The 15,090-nt window shown below is 55.7% G+C and overlaps 4 protein-coding genes across 4 annotated transcripts; 2 read left to right on the top strand and 2 right to left on the bottom strand.

The window, feature by feature from the left end:
- The first annotated feature begins 1,168 nt into the window (after positions 1-1,168).
- On the top strand, positions 1,169-3,103 carry BDP81DRAFT_169137 (UDP-glucose 4-epimerase). Its single transcript, XM_060582144.1, has 4 exons — positions 1,169-1,509; positions 1,658-1,892; positions 1,954-2,404; positions 2,454-3,103. The coding sequence occupies exons 1-4, from the start codon at positions 1,481-1,483 to the stop codon at positions 2,855-2,857; spliced, it is 1,119 nt and encodes a 372-aa protein (XP_060437908.1). The 5' UTR covers positions 1,169-1,480; the 3' UTR covers positions 2,858-3,103.
- BDP81DRAFT_335593 (quinone oxidoreductase) lies at positions 3,087-4,155 on the bottom strand (the record flags this gene model as incomplete). The annotated part of the gene is made up of 2 exons (XM_060585860.1): positions 3,087-3,341; positions 3,409-4,155. 2 exons carry the CDS (start codon positions 4,153-4,155, stop codon positions 3,087-3,089), a joined length of 1,002 nt encoding a protein of 333 aa, XP_060437907.1.
- Positions 4,156-5,266: 1,111 nt separating this feature from the next.
- On the bottom strand, positions 5,267-5,590 carry BDP81DRAFT_169113 (uncharacterized protein). The gene has a single exon (XM_060582143.1). The coding sequence runs from the start codon at positions 5,541-5,543 to the stop codon at positions 5,325-5,327; it is 219 nt and encodes a 72-aa protein (XP_060437906.1). The 5' UTR covers positions 5,544-5,590; the 3' UTR covers positions 5,267-5,324.
- Positions 5,591-8,628: 3,038 nt separating this feature from the next.
- Positions 8,629-14,319, top strand: BDP81DRAFT_400696 (uncharacterized protein; the record flags this gene model as incomplete). Its single annotated transcript, XM_060588725.1, has 2 exons — positions 8,629-10,663; positions 10,718-14,319. The coding sequence occupies 2 exons, from the start codon at positions 8,629-8,631 to the stop codon at positions 14,317-14,319; spliced, it is 5,637 nt and encodes a 1,878-aa protein (XP_060437905.1).
- Positions 14,320-15,090: the final 771 nt, after the last annotated feature.

The following is a 15,090-nucleotide window of genomic DNA, read 5'->3' as shown; positions in this document are numbered from 1 at the left end:
AGGCTGCAAAAGCTCATTAATCCAGACCACGCAGTACGTCACCGATTGCTCCACGCCCTTCCCACAACCTTGAGTACTCCACCCCGAATTGCTGGTTCATCCTGGAGAGATCCATCGAAGTGCGATTGTCGACACGTGCTTTTTCCACCTCACTCTGCGCCCTGCCATTGGAATATCGCGCAAAAGTTCGAGGTTATGCAGGGCACTCAGAGTCTTAGACCCAGTTCAAGACATGAGCCAGCTAGCACAGCAGACATGCCATGACTAACCTCGAGCCATGGTATTCGTATCGTCTGCGCTAAACCAATGAGCCTAGGCCCAGACTTGACTTTGATTCCGCTGCCGTCTACAAACACGGGAACCCGCCGGACCCTCACCTTCGTCCTTTCGGGTGAACAACCGGACAGAATGGAAAACCTGCAGTGCCAGATTGGATCCCGCAAATGTGCAGATGAGGAACTCAGGCTGTAAAGCACCTACTCGGCGAGGCTAGGCCGGTCAAGTTGCCAACCACCCAGCCGCTCCAACAAACAGCAAAGAGACATCCGGGAAGGGTTAAATAACACGGATACGGGGAACATGCGCCGGGGAGACACCCCACCAGATCATCCACCTCTTGATCCGTCATCCGATCTGTCTCTTGACTCTCGTGTCAGCTTGTCAGGCACAGTCTACCTGAACATATACACCGAGTCCGTCTTGGAAGAGAAGAACCACAGACCGGCGATAGCGTGACAGTCATGGAAACGCAGTCAACATGATCAATCATCAGGGACCTTGTCGGCCCGTCCACCGTCCATGAAGATCAGTCTCCACGGCACCGCGATCCCCGGTCATTGCAAGTTTCAGCGTGCCAACAATTGCGCCGCTTGAACATCGAGGAAGAAATTACTAGGCTCCGCAGCCAGCCACAACGATTGAGATTGGTGCCACCCCCGCCTGCAAGACCCCGCCATCGCCTCCAATTTGGCGCGCCAGATTGGCCGTTGCAAATGGAACATTGGATGGCCCCAAATGGCCCCAAATGCACTCACTGCTTTGGTCTCACTGGTGGGCGTCCATGGGCGTCCATGGGCGTGAGCGTGGGCGTGGGCGTGGGCGTGGGCGTTGGCGTGGACGGTGGCACTCAAGGCCGAGCCAATTTCTCTCCCACATCATCACTCAGCCTGGACGTTACAGACAGACGACCCCGTTTACTTTTTCTGTTATTGCGACCGTCGCCTCATTATTCCCACCCCTCACATCAACCACCAGATATATCTCTCGCCTCCTCCCGTAATCCTTTACAACTCTCCTCTTTCGTCATTCCTCCAACTCAAAACACACGACAGACTTGCGCTCTCCTTCATACCCTAACGACTTGATACCCCGACGGACCGCGCATCTCTCACTACTCTCCTTCACTCTGCTCTACCCCCTCCACCTCCAAATTACCCCTCACCGCATCTAGTTGCGATCGACGCCCGCAAATTTCTTCACGATGGCCATTGGAACTGTCTTGGTTACCGGGTAAGCTACCTCTTCCTACCACCTGACTGACAAGTCCATTGCAATCCGATTGCTCTTGGCACCGTTGACACCCGCTGCCGTGGCGCTGTTCGTTGGCGCAAGTCCGAGTACGGAACAAAGGCTAACCGCGCGATTTGGTGGCTTGCAGTGGTACCGGCTACATTGGCTCCTTCACCTCCCTCACCCTTCTCCAGAACGGCTACGATGTGGTCATTGTCGACAGCTTGTACAACTCCTCCAAGGTTGCCGTCGACCGCATTGAGCTGCTGAGCGGCAAGCGACCCCACTTCTACCAGGTCGATGTCACCGACAAGGCCGGCCTCGATGAGGTCTTCAAGAAGCACCCCGAGATTGACAGTGTTATCCACTTCGCCGCGCTCAAGGTCAGCTCTTTTCCTCCTTTGCGACGTATTCCACCAGAATAACTAACATGATCGATTCCAGGCTGTCGGCGAGTCTGGCGAGATTCCTCTCGAGTACTACCGCGTCAACGTTGCCGGCACCGTCTCCCTCCTCCAGGCCATGACGGATAACGATGTGCCCAACATCGTCTTCTCTTCCTCGGCGACCGTCTACGGTGATGCCACCCGTTTCGAGAACATGATTCCCATCCCCGAGCGCTGCCCGATTGGCCCCACCAACACCTACGGCCACACCAAGGCCTTTGTCGAACAGGTCATCACCGATCACATCAACGCCGAGCGCAACAAGCTGAAGAAGGCCGGCAAGTCCTACGAGCAGTTCAACGGTGCTCTTCTGAGATACTTCAACCCCTGCGGTGCCCACCCCTCTGGCCTCATGGGCGAGGACCCCCAGGGCGTCCCCTACAACCTGCTGCCTCTGCTCGGCAAGGTCGCTACCGGTGACCGCGACAAGCTCCTCGTCTTCGGCGACGGTATGTACACACGATGACATGATGCAGAGGCCTCGCTGACCATAAGTAGACTACTCTTCAAGAGACGGTACCGCCATTCGCGACTACATTCACGTTGTCGACTTGGCTAAGGGTCACCTGAGCGCCCTCAACTACCTCCGCGAGAACAAGCCCGGTGTCAAGGTCTGGAATCTCGGTTCCGGCCGTGGCAGCACCGTCTTCGAGATGATCAAGGCCTTCAGCCACGTCGTCGGCCGCGATCTGCCCTACGATGTTGTCCCCAGGCGCCAGGGCGACGTCCTCGACCTGACTGCCAACCCGTCTCTGGCCAACAAGGAGCTCAACTGGAAGACTGAGGAGACGCTGGAGAAGGCTTGCGAGGACCTCTGGCGCTGGGTCAGCAACAACCCCAAGGGTTACCGCCAGGATCCCCCCCCTGAGCTCCTTGCCAACGCCAAGCCCACGAGCGGTTAAGCAAGGGAGGACGAAATGTATCGGAGCATCAGCCACATCTTGTAAAGAAAAAGAAAAAAGTTTGGTTGCTTATCATAGATGATAGAATTAGTGCTATTCGCAGCGAGAGAGCCATGATACGACGTCCGCCATAGAGAGGATTTAATTAAAAAAAAAAAGTTCAAGATAACATTCCCTTGCAGCGACCCTAGTTGGCCCGCTTTCGATATTGTCACAGAGGTGCCCTCAGTCAATCGAGCTTGAGGATGAGCTTGCCCGTCGTGTTGCGGCTTTCAAGGTCCTCGTGAGCCTGCTTGACGTCCTTGAGCGGGTACGCCTTGTGGATGGCTACCTCCACCTTGCCCGAGGTGATCATGTCAAACAGCTCCGTGCTGTACTTTTCCAGCTCCTCCCTGGTCGCGGTGTAGCCGTTGACAATGGGTCGCATAACCTTCAAGTTCTTGGGACCCAGCTTGAGGATGTCAAAGGGAGGAACAGCTCCGGACTGGCAACTATGTTAGCGCTTGACGGCAAGTTTGAAGACATCGTTTGCGTCTCAGGGTAGAACTTACCGCGTTGCCAAAAACAACCAATCTCCCCTTCCGCGCCGCCATCTCAATATCACTATCAAACGTAGCCTTACCAACACCATCGAATATGACATCAACGCCATGCCCGCCCGTAATCTTCTTCACCTCCTCCACGAGATCCTGCGAGCGCGAGTTGACAATATACTCTGCGCCATTCTTCTTCGCCAGAGCACACTTCTCATCGCTGCTCGTCGTACCAATCACCTTTGCCCCCACAGCCCGCAGCATCTGCACAAGCTGCAATCCAACACCGCCAGCAGCAGCGTGAACAAGAACCCAATCCCCCTTCTGCACCTCGCCCGCCTCGCGGATAAAAGTCCACGCCGTAAGTCCCTGCAACAGCGCAGCAGCAGCCTTATCCGTAGGAAGCGCGTCCGGGATGTGCAGGAGCTGTGCGGCGTTGACGGCCGAGTAGCCCGAGTACGACCCAAAGGGGCCCATGTAGACCACCCGATCGCCCTCCTTGAAGCCGGAGACGGAAGGGTGGGATTCGACGACCGTGCCGGCGCCTTCGCGGCCGGGTGTGATGGGGAGGGGCGCGGCGTAGAGGCCGGTGCGGAAGTAGGTGTCGATGTAGTTTATGCCTGCGTATTCGTTGCGGACGAGGACTTGGTTCTCGCCGAGGGGGGGAAGGGGCAGGTCGGTGTGGTGGGTTAGGACTTCTGTGCCGCCTGTGCGGGGGATTTGGATTCCCGTCATTGTTTGGGGGAGGGAGGAGGAGGAGGCCATTGTGAAGTGCGGGGCTGGGGAGAGGGATGTGCGATGGGATGGTGATGGGGTGAAGGGGCGGGTATGGTGGTGAGGATGTTTGAAGGGTTGCGAGGGGAGGATTTGGGTGGACTTGGTGATTGTGGTGAGGGCGGATGTTAGGTTGGAGCTTCTGGTGAGGATGCGGATGGATGTGGAGGGTCGCGAGAGGAGGAATTGGGACATTTGCGATGGGAAAGGCGGTTAAGGGTCTCAGTCTCTTTTCTTATTTGGTCTGAACCTATGGGACGATGGAGGGGCGTTATTGGAATAGCTTCCGATTGCGCTTGAGGTCACAATTGTGGTTTAGTCAGCGTTCCGATGAGGTGAGGGGCTTTCTTCTCAAAAGACGTGATTGGAAATGCTTCAGCCATTCGCGCGCGGGAGCTATGAGCTCTGAGAGAGACGATGGCGGGGTTGCTTCTCGTTCTCAGATCGGCTATGAGGGGCGGGCGGGGGACCCGGAGGCGGGGCTGCCCCTTTTCGGGTGACGGGTGAGAGGAGGGGTCGGCTTGCCGATGGGAGCCGTCATTGTGAGGTGGGTGAGTTCTTTGCCGGTCTTGGGGTGTGAGTGAGATTAGGAGTGAGAGTGAGTATGAGTATGAGATTCAAAGCATTGGAGGGTAAGAATGAGGCTGAGAGATGGTATGGCTTCACACTACATGCTCACTCATCTCATTGCTCCACTTTCATGGTGACGCATTCAAGAACCGAGCAATGTGATGACGATGATCACTATTATTGTCATCTCGAAAGATCTAGTCTTGATGTGCCTGATGGTTAATCGAGTTTGGGAAACATCACTACTTATGGCTTGAGAGAGTGAGACAGTTTACTCGCTTCAAAGTGAAAGCTCCCTAGCTGGCATTGAGTGGGAAACAGCAAAGGCAACCACTTAAGCGCTGTGCTCTTAGTTGGTTATTTGATGGAGAAGGGAAATTGGAGGGCAGTGTGATTATTTTGAGCATAAGACTTGCCATAATACTGAGGTAGGTGACAAAACATGTTGCTGATCAACGTAAAACTGACATTCTGAGTGTAGTTTTGAAAATCATACACACGTTAAAAGATTCAATATCTTGAATAAAGATGACTAGTTAGTGGTAAAGGTATACGTAGATTTGCAAGATAGGTATCGAGCGGCGAATGTTTTACTCACCCACTTTACACCGTAGCGGTGCTCGGGCGCTTCCACCCACGGCATGGCATTGCAAACCTTGAAAGTCTGATGATGGATTGAGCGTCACCTCAACACCCTTGGCATGAACCGCTGGTCGTAGCAGCGGGGCGGGCAGCGAAGCTGCTAGAGCAGAGATGACAGGCGCCCGGATCTGGACGATACGCCGCCACTGGGCCGGTAATCGCGGCATTATCTATCGTTGTTCATTCATGGTCGTTGGGTTGATGCGGTCCAACATGGGCTTGCTAGTGCGGATACATCATGGGGAAGAAACGGGTTGCTGGATCAGTTAGTCGTCAAGCATCAATCGGTGAACCAGCATGTTCCCTCCCAAAGTCGGGGAATCTGTGAAGCTAGTCAGTTGCCAAGACTCGGATTGAGTGCGGACAGCAATGCGTCGGGGCACCCGGATGATCGCCAATCGGTTCTGCCTGGGGTTCATATTTCTTCCCGCAGTGACATTGTAGATGTGACCCATTTCAGACTCGTCAGTCCCTTTCTTAATGATCTCATCCATTCTATAGTGCCGGTCTTGATCACTTGGCTTCTTCTTAGCAGCATGGCACGCATGGCTATATCGAAAGCTGTTAACACATCTGTCCCAACGTGTGGGTTACATTTCCTTCTCCCCAATCGATCTTCAGACATGTCAAAAAAGGGAACATCATGGACGCAATCGATGGCGTCTCCAATGAGGCTCAGCCCGCCTTGGCTTCTGTGTGTACCTTGGTCTAACTGCTAAGGTACGGCAGCGTAGTAGCGTGCATTCGTTTCTACGGTGGAATGTTTCGGTAAGACGAATGAGCTTGCGGGAGTGTACCCCCTCAGCCATGCACGCCACGTAAGAAGGGTGGCAGAAGAACCTTCTTAGCCTTCTCTTGCGCGTGGGTTGATGCGTCCGTCGGGCGCCACACAGCAGAGGCAGTCGAGTGAAGCCAAAGCGGGAACGCACAGCGAGCGGCCGGAACGGTAAGGCAGTTTGCAAGGTAATTTACGGATACGTACATTTCCTATCCGTTCAGAATGCTTCGTGCCTCTTTTTCTGATGGACTGACTGGTAGCCATACACACGTTCTAGGGTCAGGGATTGTCGCGGCGCCTGTGTTCTCCCTTCTCGTCCTTCAAACAATCGGGGTTCATCTTGCCCCAGAATCTTGGAGAGTTTAGGGTGAATTTTCAAGACCACCTGTATGGATGGATACCTACTCGGGCCAAACGAAGAGCCGCTTGGTGACCATGCATTCCTTGGCTCTGGAGTCTTTCTGCCCTCGGCCCCGAGAGATGTTTGGCAGAAGCACATGCTACCCTTCCACTAGGTACGGAGACTATCGCCCATTGAGTTGCGGTCTGCATAGGTGTTCAAGTGAAGAAAGATGAAGCTTGGTTGGTGTTCAACGTGTGAGGGATTATATTCTCTCTGGGCAAATCTTGGCCCAGGACTCGCTGTTCAAGTTGAGGTTTAAAAGACATTCGGGTACTCCAACGGACCCTTCGGTCCCCTTCGTAGCTCGACTCCTTCATCTTCTCCACTTCTGTGCCGTCTCCTCCGCCTTTTCCTGCTTCTCTAACCTCCCCACTCCATACGCCTCCACGCTTCGTACGGGGACCTTCAGCGGCCCAGGGATCGTCGACGTGTCCGCGTATGCCCTGCCACGTTCGCGTCGACTGCTCACCGAGCCCATTTATCCTCACCACTCACACGCGCCGGCGCAGGCGGCAGCTGTTCCCCCCGGGTCACTCAGCAAGCTTAAACGAGGAATGGCCGGTCTCTCGAGGCTTGTTTGCATAACTGGCTTTGGGCGGATGACTATTCATACTTGGACTTGTTCTGCCGTTTATCCTGTACCTATGCCCTGCTGTCGAATCTCCATTTTCTTCATTGACTTATTTGCCTCTAATTGTCAATCATCTCCACTCTCAGGGGGGGGGATGTCCCCAGCTATCCAAGCTTCAGTCGACTGCGATATCCCCTTTAATCATTCAGCCCGGAGCTTCATCACGACGATATCCAAGGACAAGGCCGACGGTATCATTCATCAACCTGATCGACGTCACTGTCCCTTGGTGTAGCTTCTTCAAGGGGCCTGCCGTCGTCCGACCTCATAAAGCCCCAGCCACACCCTTTCCTTCGACCTGTCCGCTAACCGCCTAGCCTACGGATACGCTTGTCACGCTTGTCTCCCGAGCCCCCAGTCTCGCAAGGTCCCGGCCACCCTAACCGTTTTTCTATTGTGACACTCGTATCTGAAAAAGACTAGGGGACCAAAAGTGGCCAAAGTCCTCCAAGTCTCCGAGAGAAAAAGAGAAAAGGACGAACAGACGAAAAACCTGAACTCCACCCTGCTGAAACGCGACGCATTGTCGCCACAAGGCTTAGGACCTCGGGATACCTCAACTCAACTCAACCCGCGACCCCTGTCCTCTGCCCGTTGCAGCTTCGATCTTTCTTCGCCGACGTCTTTCGTGGTGCTTTTCGCCTCGAGTTTCTGTCCGTAGACTCACAAGGTCACCACACCCGCGTCTTCGACAACCTCTGCAGAAGGACACGGGCTTTGGATAGTGTTACTGCTTGCTGCTGCGGCTGGCCGTTAGGGAACTGTGCGCTCACCCTCACCTCAGCTTGCATCATTCTACCTTTCTCTCCCTCACTCTCCTTTGAGTTCAGTTCCGCGGTCAACCCATGTGTCTGCCATCTCCCGTCTGGCCTTTTCCTGAGCGGGTTGAGAGTGTAGCTGATACGATACGAGTCGTTCTGGGCCGAACATCCGCGAACCCCAGACAGAAGCCCTTCCCAGGCCCCCAAACGAACGATCCGTCCATTCATCCAACGTCTCTTCTTCCACCACCACCACCACCACCAATCGCCATTACCACCACACTTTGTATCTTTTTTATGTCAGCCTACCATCGATCCTGGATGCTTGTTCTCACCTCCTCCGTTCATGCTATTCCGCCTACCGCTGCTACCGGGCCCTAGGCCGTCTTTTCCGCCGTCCCTCTGCCGTTGAGCGTGCAACATCATCTTGGGACGAAAACGAAACTTTGCGCCGCACGTCTCCTCTCTCTCTCTCTTTCCTCTCAGCTCACCTCACGTAGCACTCCGCCTCACTCAACCTCATTCTCACGGGAGCTACTCGCTCATAGCTGTTTCTCATCCCTTCCTCTTCCTTTCCTCCCCCTCCCCCTTTTCCCTCGCATCATACGGCCAGCTCACCGCCGTATAACAAATCGCCAAACTGTCTCCATTCCTATCTTCTCCCCCCGGCTCACCCCCGATGCCGACTCCGCCGACAGAAGATGACCGCCAGCGGCGGATCATCCAGTTTACGGAGGAATGGGGTCTCGAGCCCCCGCCGTCGCCGTCGCCGACGCCCCTGACGCGGCCTTCCAGCCCCCCCAGCTTCCGGACCCCGGAGGACAACTTCAAGGCGGAGGAGCTGCTCAAGCGCAAGCAAATGTCACACGGCCGCACAGAGTCCACCACCAACCTGCGGCGCGCCTTCACGGGGAAGAAGAAGTCGTGGGACTACAAGCTCGTCTTTGACACCCTCGACAAGCATGTCGCCGACCGCGGATCGCCCGGTGTGGCGGAGGCTCTCATCACACTGCTCGTCTCATCCGGTGGAGATGTCAACATGGCGCAAAAGGCAAAGACGAGTATCCTGCCTCGCCGGAAAAGTCTCGACAGCTTTGGTGAGCGGAGTAAGTTGTTACAGCATGCCGTTCACAATGGCCAGATCGACATGATTCAGGTCCTATTACCACACGCCGACACATTTGCCCTGGACGCCTCATTACCGGTAGCCATGCAGTCTGAAAATGTAGAGGTCGTCGAGCTACTTCTTCGGTACGGCGCCGGTGTGGCGCATAGCCCTGAGGCTCAGGAATCGTTCCGCCAGGCGTGCGCGGCGGGTGGACAGGCGGATTTGGTGGGAATCGTTCTCCGATCGGAAAGCCGGCCACCAACCTCATGGCTCTCACAGTGCATGGTGGACGCGACCAAGGCAGGGTGTCTGGAAACGGTGCTTCAACTGAGTCGATCCAATGTTGACGGCGACTACAACCAGGCGGAGGCGCTCAAAGTAGCAATTAGCCAGGGGCGTCACGACATTGCTCTTGCGATTCTGATGGGAAACCACCCGCCGAAACGTCCGGGACTGGATGAGGCTTTCTCAAATCTGTTGGACCACCCTTCCATGAACCCAAGAGACAAGCTTGCCGTTGCTGAGTTGTTACTGTGCGCTGGCACAGACGGCGATGCACCCGCCATGGCACTCATTCACGCTGCAGCAGCAGAATTCCAAGACATGGTCAGTCTTTTGGTCAAGTACGGGGTCTCAATAGAGTACCAGGACGCAATGGCTATCCGGAAAGCCATTCAGAATGGACGGGTAGACGTCGCGCACATCATCCTCACCGGCACCGCAGAACTCAGCGCAACACATGCCTCGGAGTGCGTCGAGCTAATACCGAAAAATATGGGTGTAGAGAGTCGTCGGTTACTTTTAGATCTTCTACTACGGAGAGGGGCAAACGGGACTGCGCTACACGACATGCTCATCGAGGCGGCGGAGGCTGGCGACGTTGACTCGGCAAAGCTGCTTCTCACAGCAGTCTTCCCGGGAGGCCGACCCATTGCCGAACATGACGTGAAGAAAGGACCGAGATCAATGGTGTATGACCGCCACCAGACGGCATCTGTCGACCACAAGGGCGGCCTGGCTCTACAGATCGCGGTCATGAGGAGTGATGCGGCGATGGCGAAGGAGCTTCTCATGAGCAAGCCATCCAGCGAAACGTTGGCTCAGATCTTCCCTCTCACCAAGACATTATCACGGAAAAACAGGTATCGCATGGTGGAATGCTTTCTCACGAGCGGTCTTGCTGGGCCCATTGTTCACGACGCGTTACAAGAAGCCATCGACGAGGAGCCACCACACCGCGACGAGGACCTGATCGGACTCTTCCTCAAGTACAATACCGACATCAACACGAACGAGGGTTCGGCACTAGTGGCTGCTGTGTCTCAAAAGGACGTGAGGTTACTCAATGCCCTGCTCAAAAAGAACGTGACACCACATACTGCTGCCGGTGTATTGCCCAGGATCATTGCGACCCAGGACCCCAAGGCGAGGTTGGATATGGCAACGTTGTTGTTGACGTCAGTGCCGGACTTGGACCCCGTCAAGGTCTCCCAGGCGATGCTCAACGCGTTGAACTACCGGCCAGCTGATCTGAAGCTTCTGCAAGTGTTGTTGGTGCAGGGCCATGCCGATGTCAACGTCGACAACGGCATTGCCATGGCTTCTGGTAAGTCATCGTCAGCTGAGGGGAGTGGAAGGAAGTGCTAACTGTTTATGACAGCAATCCACAGCCATGATCCACCGGTTCTAGAGACGCTGCTGATGCACGGCAAACCTTCACACGCGACAGTCAGCAGGGCCGTCAGCGAGTTTGGACAACTAATCTTCTCAGATACTAAGGCTGCCAAGCTGGAGATCCTCTTGCAAAAGACAAAAGACAGGGCTCCCTTCAATGACGTCCTCGTGAAGGAAGTCCACGCCCTGCTTCAAACCCTCCCCGAGCATCGACAACTATCCATCGTCAAGGTCCTCCTCAGTGCCGGTGCCGACGTCAACTCTCACAACGCCGCCGCTCTTTGCCACGCCGTAGCCGCTAGCGATACGCAGATTACTGACCTCCTCTTCGCGGCCCGCCCGAACCCGGCGTCCCTAGCATCGGCCTTGCCCCACGCTCTGCGGATTGCCGACCCGATGGACCGTCTCGAGTTCTCGGAGAAGCTTCTGGAAGCTGGCGCACCGAGTGCCGAGGCGAACAGGGCTCTCGGATTCGCCATCAACACGTACACGAACGATATACCGCTGCTCCGAACCCTTTCCGCCAAGGCTAACACGAGCGACGGAGAAGCTCTAGTCTCGGCCGTGAAGAAGGAGCGCCCTGATATCGTTCAATTGGTCTTAGCTCAGAAGCACCCGCTCCCTGTGCTCAATGATGCATTCGCCGAGGCTGCTTTGTTATCGAATCGAGAAGCAAGGGCGGCGATATGCGAGGTCTTGCTGCAGCATGGCGCATCTGGCACCGTACTTTCAGATGCTCTGCTTGCGGCAGCGGCGGACGGCGATCTGGTCTTGGGCAATCTCCTCGTTAGCCACGGGGCGCAGATTGACGAAGATGCCATCGTAGAAGCATGTCGCTCGGGCGCCGCCGATGTCCTCAACATGCTCCTCAGCGGTACCACGACACCCAAGCGATCGACGATCGAAAGGGGCTTCCAAGCCGCCACCGAAGTCGGCAACCTTAAGACGCGAGCCGCCATCCTCGAACCTCTCCTGGTCCACGGCGTAGAAGGAGAAGCACTCGACGCGCAGCTCGCATCCGCGGTCCGATTCGGCGAAGAAGGCGACGACCTGGTCAAGATCCTACTGGAAGCTGGCGCGGACCCGAACCACAATAAGGGCGAAGCCATCTGGGCGGCCATGAGGAGTGCCTACCTGAGCAGTCTGAAAATGATGCTGGGGCTGGTCGACCTCGGGTCGCGGCTAGGGAGTAAACCATCGAGCGCGTCGCTGAGATCTATTGCCTCCGCCAAATCCCACGCTTCCTTCAAGGGGTCTAACAAAAGGAAGCAACACAAGCCCTCGCACGCCACGCTTAATAGGGCGTTGAGGGCTGCTTGGAAACTTAGCCGTGAACCCCGTGCCGCCGCGATCGATATGTTGTTCCGAGCCGGTTTGCCCGTTTCCGACGACTTGCACGTAGTGCTTAATAACGCGATTAACGAAGAGGAGCTCGACCTTAAGATCATCCGGTCTCTGCTCCGATATGGTGCTTCGCCGATCGCGAACGATTGCCAGACCCTAGTCGATGCTACGAGGAGAGCCCTGGTGAAGCCGCTTGCGTTCATGCTCGAGTCCAAAATCTTGTCAGCAGATCTCAATTTAGCCATTAGAGAAGGATTCACCAGAGAGAACACGGACGCTTGGTTCTCAGAAGCCGGCTTCACCATTCTACACAGCTTCCTGAAAAAGGGAGCCCACGGCGACGGTCTCAGCTCCGTCCTCACCCAGGTCGTCGATCTACCATTAACTGAGAGCGAGCCCGATAGCCTAGCACTCGCCAATGGCTTCGTCGACATCCTCCTAGATCACAAAGTCGACGTGAACTACGCCGACGGCAAGCTACTGCAGTCTGCCGCCGCTGCCTGCAACTCGTTCTTGGTCAAGAGGCTACTAGAGAAAAAGCCAAACACCGAGTCCATATCCCGATCATTTTACCGCATCTTTGACAACCCGGCCTCGGAAGACGACGCCCTGGAATTAATTACAATGTTTACTGAATACGCTGACGGAGAGACGAGGCTGGACGTTATGTACACGCCGCCGAACTCATTGCCCCTGATGTTTCTCGCCCTGCAGCAGCACCCGCGCTCAATCCGGATTACCAAGGCCCTCCTTGACGCCGGATATTACTACGATCAGATGATGCCTTGCAAGATTATGGAAGACCTTGACGAAGAACCTATCACGCTCATGATGTGGGCACTACTTCAGCCGCAGAAGAAGGTTAGCAGTGGCATCGTGCAGATGCTAATCGAGACCGGCGCCAAGGTCAACTTCGAATCACGGGTTTCCCAATCTACGCCACTCATGCTATCTATCCGAAATCGTCGACCTGACGTTGTCAAGATGCTGCTATTGGAAGGCGCGGAAGTGGACGTGTGCGACATCAAGGGAAACACGCCCCTTACACTGTCAACTGAAGTTGGAGGGGACACCGCCATCAAGATGATGTCCAACCTGTTAGCAGCTGGCGCTTCACGCAACGACGGATCTCTTCACAACTCTGCTCGCGAATTGAACCTCCCAGCCTGCCAGGTCCTCGTACAGTATGGACACGAGCCCGATTTCCCGAGTACTCTTCACGGAGGCCGCAGTGCGTTAGGAGAGCTCGCTCGACATTGTGCGGACAGCGGTGAACTCACTGCCGCGCGACAAAAGCTGATGGAAAGAGTAATCAACTTCCTCATCGAGGCTGGATCTGACACGACCCTGAGATCAGAGGGCAAGTCTATCCTCCTCCTCGCACTAGAGTCCCGGGACGCCCTCGTTACCTGTAGGACGCTCCTCAAAGCGGGCATGTGGAAATACATCAACAAAAAGTTCAACCACTACTCGGACGGCAAGATGACCTACTCCCCAACAATGTACGTCATGCACGTCCTCCCCAAATCAGACCAGCAAGACGCCCTCATCAAGCTCCTCCGCGCCAACCGCGCCGAGGACGTCTACTACGCCAACATGGGGCCCCAGCCCGAAGGCGCCGTCGGCATGCCCGAGGACATTGAAGCCCAAGAACGCACTCGCCGCGCCCGTCTCGATCGCATCAACCTCGAGCAGGAAGACCACGCCCTCTCCATCGCGCGGAACCGCGAGCTGGCGACGGTACAGGCACAGATCTACTCTGCGCAAGCGGAACTCGAGGACTCGAGACGGCAGCGTGTGGTGCAGGACGAGCTGGTCGCGCTCAACGAGCGCGCACGCATTGAGGAGGACCACTTTGTTGCCGCAATGTGTCGCAAGCGCAACGAGCGCAGCGCGGACTTGGAGCATCAGGCCGCGCTGACGGAGGCGAGCATCACGCGGGCGCGGGCCGTGGAGCTGGCCGAGTCGGACCTGACGATGGCGCGGCAGAGCATGATGCTCGAGTGGGAGAAGCAGATTGCGACGGAGAAGGTCGACCAGGCCAAGACGCTGAGCGCGATTCGCGTCGCGGAGAGAGAGGACGTGGATCGTCTGGACCGGGAGCAGGAGGAGAGGTTCCGGGCGCGGTTGGCGGAGCAGAGGAGGCTTGTTGATGGGCAGACGAACCTTGCGAGCCAGCTTACCAACGCGGGGGTTAATGGGAGGAGGCAGATTGGGTACATCACGGGGGAGATTAGAGATTAATCGAGGGTGGGAGATGGATCTTCGCGCTTGGCCGCCTCCATGCCTTCGAGATATGGAGGTTCTGGGCTCGGGGGATGAACGTGCTTGTTGGTGGGCACAGTCACAACTTCGACTTACAACTGCGACTAACCAAGTACTGTGATATTTCTGGCAACTGGCTTTCCGCAGAACAAAAAAGTTAGAGGGGGATACGGGTCGGACAGGAATCGGCGTTTGATGGTTTTCCCATACTTTCACGGGACGGGCGCATAGGTGGGGATCCAAATGGGGCTCTCTCTTGATTCAACATAGGATTCATTTTGAGAATTTGAACGCATTGAAGCGAGTTAATGAAAATCAGGTTCATGGTCCCATATCTTGAAGGAGTTCACGACCTTTGAGGCTGTGAAGACTGATAGACTTGGATAAGGACGGATACAGAGTGGACAAGACTCGCAATTGTCCCAAAAGGTGCCTAGCTTGCGAATTGTTTCCTGGCCCCCTCCAAGACCCTGTTGCCTCTTTCGGCCCCTTTGCTACGAACGGAGTGAACTCCCGATGCTTGGTGTGTAGAAGTCAGCTGGGGGGGCCAGACACTGGGCAGGGGGGAAAGAATACTGCGCAGTAGACAGGAGCCAAGAGTGCCAGGCGATTTCGACGAACGGGGAGTTCGGGATCAGAGTCGGTGGCAGAGGCGCGAGACGAGAATGGAGTCGGGTGCCATCCGATATGGATCCCCCCTTCACAACTCCCGGGTCTTGGCTTCTTTCTTCAACGCCGATCGTCGGATTT

This window comes from Colletotrichum phormii (genome assembly GCF_030913505.1).
Source record: "Colletotrichum phormii strain CBS 102054 chromosome Unknown BDP81scaffold_41, whole genome shotgun sequence".
Lineage (NCBI taxonomy): Eukaryota > Fungi > Ascomycota > Sordariomycetes > Glomerellales > Glomerellaceae > Colletotrichum > Colletotrichum phormii.
This window is presented reverse-complemented; position numbering and strand designations above follow the sequence as displayed.

Coding starts and splice junctions, on each gene's coding strand:
- BDP81DRAFT_169137 (XM_060582144.1), top strand. CDS start 1,481: ATGGCCATTGGAACTGTCTTGGTTACCGG. Junction 1,510..1,657: donor GGAACTGTCTTGGTTACCGG/GTAAGCTACCTC, acceptor GGTGGCTTGCAG/TGGTACCGGCTACATTGGCT. Junction 1,893..1,953: donor TCCACTTCGCCGCGCTCAAG/GTCAGCTCTTTT, acceptor GATCGATTCCAG/GCTGTCGGCGAGTCTGGCGA.
- BDP81DRAFT_169113 (XM_060582143.1), bottom strand. CDS start 5,543: ATGCCGCGATTACCGGCCCAGTGGCGGCGTATCGTCCAGATCCGGGCG.